Source organism: Pterocles gutturalis, unplaced genomic scaffold, assembly GCF_000699245.1.
Source record: "Pterocles gutturalis isolate BGI_N339 unplaced genomic scaffold, ASM69924v1 scaffold9930, whole genome shotgun sequence".
NCBI lineage: Eukaryota > Metazoa > Chordata > Aves > Pterocliformes > Pteroclidae > Pterocles > Pterocles gutturalis.
In genome coordinates, this window is record NW_010145901.1 from 173,758 (window position 1) to 178,325 (window position 4,568).

At 42.0% G+C, this 4,568-nt stretch overlaps 1 protein-coding gene across 1 annotated transcript; it reads right to left on the bottom strand.

Annotated features, from left to right (window-relative positions):
- Nucleotides 1-803: 803 nt before the first annotated feature.
- COPRS (coordinator of PRMT5, differentiation stimulator) lies at nucleotides 804-3,900 on the bottom strand. The gene is given in 3 exon segments (XM_010085537.1): nucleotides 804-973; nucleotides 2,988-3,245; nucleotides 3,780-3,900. Coding segments are annotated over 3 exon segments (549 nt in total).
- Nucleotides 3,901-4,568: the final 668 nt, after the last annotated feature.

Sequence of the window (4,568 nt, forward strand, 5' to 3'; positions counted from 1 at the left end):
CATACTGCAAGACACTATATAAGCATAGATATATTCTTTGTCATTACACGTCTGACATCACATGAGAATGTTATAAAGACAGCTGTGAGACTGGTGGATAATATGCCCATATACAAGAAGGTCTGATGTGGAGAAACCTTTGCTGGGAGGCAGTTGTAAGCACCACGCATTCCTACTGGATGCAGCAGGCCCTACTATACGTCCACGTGTACTTGCAAAGTGTGTTATCACATATTAGAATTCCTTCATACTGAAACACATAAAACTAGAACAACTCATTCTGTATTTGTCGTGGCTAATTTTGTCAAACACCAGTATTAGATATGGAATTACAAACTGCAACACAATAATACAACAGAGAAACTGGAAGGAGGAAGTGTTTTTAAAGCTATCTGAACCAATTTAACAGCATCAGATGAAAAGGAAAGAAAACTACAAGTTTCATTATACACAGGGATCAGCATGTCAAAACTGGCAAAGCTTGGCAAACAAGCTGAAGTTTAGAAATTAAGTACTTTCTCTCAAGCAATTGCTTAGCAAGAACACAGATCTATATAACACCAACGAAAAGTCCAGAAATGCATTGACTCCGTATAGCTAGCACCTGCACTCTCGTTTCCAGAGGCCAAGCGTGGCCAATTCACAAACGGCTTAGAAGCAGTCTAAGCAAAACTTCGGAGATGGTGGAGCGTTTCTGGCCTTATGCAGAACTCTGCAAGCAAGCCAAAGGACTTGACATGACTCAATCAGTGAAGAATATAATCCAACTCAGAAGCCAAACTTAGTTCTGACCAGAGTCAACCTCATTCATCAGCATCATCAAACTGGCCAGTCTCAGTCATTCTAACTGGTGGCGTAAAAGCAAGGCAAGCTGCATGGTGACAGCCTGGGTTGTAAAACGAATCCTCTTGCCATGGGTATGAGGCCAAGAGATTATTTTCCTGAAAGCTTCCCCAGTGGAGATCGCCAGCATCTAAAGAAGATCAAAGAAAAGATTTAAATGATGGGAGATACTTAGAAAGCTAGTGGTATAGGGTAGCAGATTATTTTGCAGGTCTACAGCATTTTCCCATTAAGTACTTCAATCTAATCTGCCAGCACTCATGAATTATACCTACAAAGAAAGCAAACAGAAAGCTGAATTTGGCAGTATCTTCATTTTAAGGAAGGTTCTTGCCATAGAGACAAAACAGTTTTCCAAAAAGCTCCATCATATACCTGGATTCAGAACATCCGACACCAGCTCTTACAATGCACACAGCTCTACATTTTCTCCAGGTACAAAAGGCTCATGAAACCATTACTTTTATTTACGTTCCTTCTTCCTGGTGTCCCCACAACCACACCCCAATCAGAAGCCCTCCAAACCCTTTAAGAACTGGGTCACTGGACAGAATGGAAGGGTGGGTCTGTAAAAGCGAGCTGTGAACATTTCCACTAGGCTAGAATTAGGCCTAATAAACCAGTTATGTAACCAACCTAGCACAAAAATAGGGCAAAGTCCTTTAACAGAAGCAAAAGATTTCTGGCCAGCAGACACTGAAAAGACTGAGCAAATGAAACGCCAAAAGTACAGGACACCAGAGGTCCCAACATAGTATATCCACACTGCCAAACAAGCCATCAAAGCAAGCATTTTTAAAAAGTTTTTAAACAGCCATTAAATGACCAACCAAGCACCTTTCTGAGTTACCAGCTTGGACACTTGTACTCAGCATCCTTCACAAGCACCTGAATCCCATAATCACAACTTCCTTAAACTAAGTTTGTGAGGATTTGAAGAGCATAAGCTACAGGTAGGAATGAGTTAGTTCAAGGAAGAGAACTTGTGACAGTTCCAGTAAAAAATAAAAAATTAAAAACATTCCATAAATTTGAGCAAATGAAAGATTACAAGGAAAGCCCAGGATGAAAGAGAGGAAGACATCCAAAAAGTAAACAGTCTTTTTCTCAGATTACCCAGCATGAAAAAACACTACTGAATTTCCATTTTTTGATCAGAATTATTTTATAGGAATGCTGCAAAAACTTTCCCACTTCCTTCTGCTATCAAACAATGGAACTTGAATACAACAGGCATTTATAGGATTAAAATAAACAGAGAATTGTTGTTTCCTTAGCAAAGAATGCTTGTATTAATTACAAAAGATACACATTAATAAGAAGAAAATTCAAATGGTGCTATTCTGTGTCAACAAAGACACAGCAGGTCACCACTGCTGCCTAAACTTTACCCACTTTTTCTATCCTAACATACAGCCTGGCAAATGGAAGATTGAGACTCGCAGTCCAACAGGAGTCACCATAAAACACTGGAGGATTAATATGACTCTGAAGATGTGGATGAAACTGCTTCTTTCCATTGTCACCTTTGTCTATGGGACTGATCACCTGCACAACCACTTAAGAGGATCAAGCTCCAAAAAATCCAACCAAAAGGAAACAAAAAACCCACAAAAAAACACAAACAAAAGACCCTACCACACAACAAAACAACCCTACAGCAAAAGCAACAACCACCCATATTCAAGACAGACTGAGCGCTTGTACTGCTCCTTCCAAAGAACTCCATGCTCTAGAGAGACATTGTGGTCCACAGTCTGGATGAATTTTCTTAGGAGGAAAGGAGGAACTCAGTTTACACAAAAAAGTTCCATTCCTACACTCCATGTACCTTTCTCTTCTGCTTCAGAATAACAAAGATACACTACTGAGCCCTAACGTCTCCAAAGAAACTCAACACACACATTCCTCTCCCTAAGAATTCAAGTGCTCAAGCAAGAGTTTCACATGAACTTCACAATGCTGCCTTTACCTCCCGTATTTGACAACAAAATTATGTATTACAAATCCATGAGGTCAACAACAATGAAAACTACTTCCCACATAGAGCATGGAGTTATTTAAACACATTCTCCTGCAAAACACCTACCTCCAGTCACATACTATCCAAAAGTCAAATGAAGCACAAATAAATTTGTACTCACCATAAGGATAACATTCAGAGTCCTCCAATTCTTTATCCCAGTCCTCCACCTCATACGCTGAAGCAGCTTGCAGCTCTGGAAAAGTTACAGCCTCAGACATACTGCCGACTTCATCACCCACGTCTTCCAGGTCAGGATGTACGTAAACAAGGTCAACAGGAGAGCCACTAGTATCGTCTTCGTTGTGAGAGATATCAGAGAATTCACTTTCTTCAGACTCACTATCGATAACATTTGGAATATTCTTAAGCAAACATTCTAAAACCAATAGAAAGAGGCAACAGAGATAGTTATGAACTAAACAGGAACAATTAAATGCTTAGCACACAATAATTCAGACAGGTATATGAATGCACTTTGTGACTACTAATTTAATTACAATATATGCAATTTCTTACATATGTATTATCACTACAGTGCTGCTTCAGGTTTCAGATGCTTGGGAACATTGGACATAAGCTTGCAACACAACACTAGCCCAAGTCAGGATTTTCCACAGACTCTTGTTGGAAAATAACTCTTTAAAGCAGGGCAAAAGACCCAGCGGTCTTCTTTCACCACATTTACCTGTTGGTATTTTTTAAAGATAGGTTATGTTGAAAAACCACAGCTCTGGTTGGGGGCGGGGGGGGAAGATTTTTTTGTAGTATTGATTAATCACTCTTGCACCTAGGCACACACAAATATCTGCATGGAAATAATTTAGCACAGTAACCAAAGAGGCATTTCCCATGCATCACCAAAGAGTTTTAAGTATATTTCCTCAAGCAGAGTGTAAGCTTCATTACTCACCATCTGCTTTGTTTTGTCCTCATATTTCAGGCTTACCTTTTCTGGGCTTCCAGATCATAGTTCCTCTCTCCTTAGGAATCTGTTCCTCCTCAAAGCTTGCAGACTCAATGGCAGCAGGCATCACCTACAAGACAGTTTTAAAGAATCCAATAGCACCTTTCATTGATTCCTCCAATAAGGCTTGTGCAACTTCTACTGCATTTGAGTGTTTCTGAGCCCTTGAGCATGACCTGCTTGTTTGTTCCCCTGATAAATCAGAGGTTTTAAACCAGCCAGACTTTCACTTCACAAAGCAGATCTACCCCGGATGGCTCATCCTGCTGCTGCCATCAGTCACCCCAGGAGGCAGCCCACACAGAGCTGCCAGTCTCCTCAGTCACAGCCGTAACCCTGCCACCACCCTGGGTTTGCAAATGGGTCCCAAAACTGACCCAAAATGCGCCTGTTTGGGAGCAGCAGCAGACTGTTAAGGCTGCAGAGGTAATGAAGACACAAGAAATGAGTACAAGCACCAAAAACTATGAACCAGCCACCCTGTAGGAGCTGATGCCACAGAGCCAGGCGAGGGCCAGACCCTCTGACAACCCTGAGGAGCTGGGGAGCCAGACGGTGGAGGCACACCTGGAGAGCGGAGGGTGACACCTCCACTGGTTTCACGGTCCCCAAAGGGAGAGGAAAGGAAGAGTGAGTTATCCTCGCCACTTCCACCACACCAAAGGGGAATTCACTGAAGGGCAGCCCCTGCCCAGCGCGGTGGGCGCGGGAAGCCGGGCTCCCAGATGCTGAAAG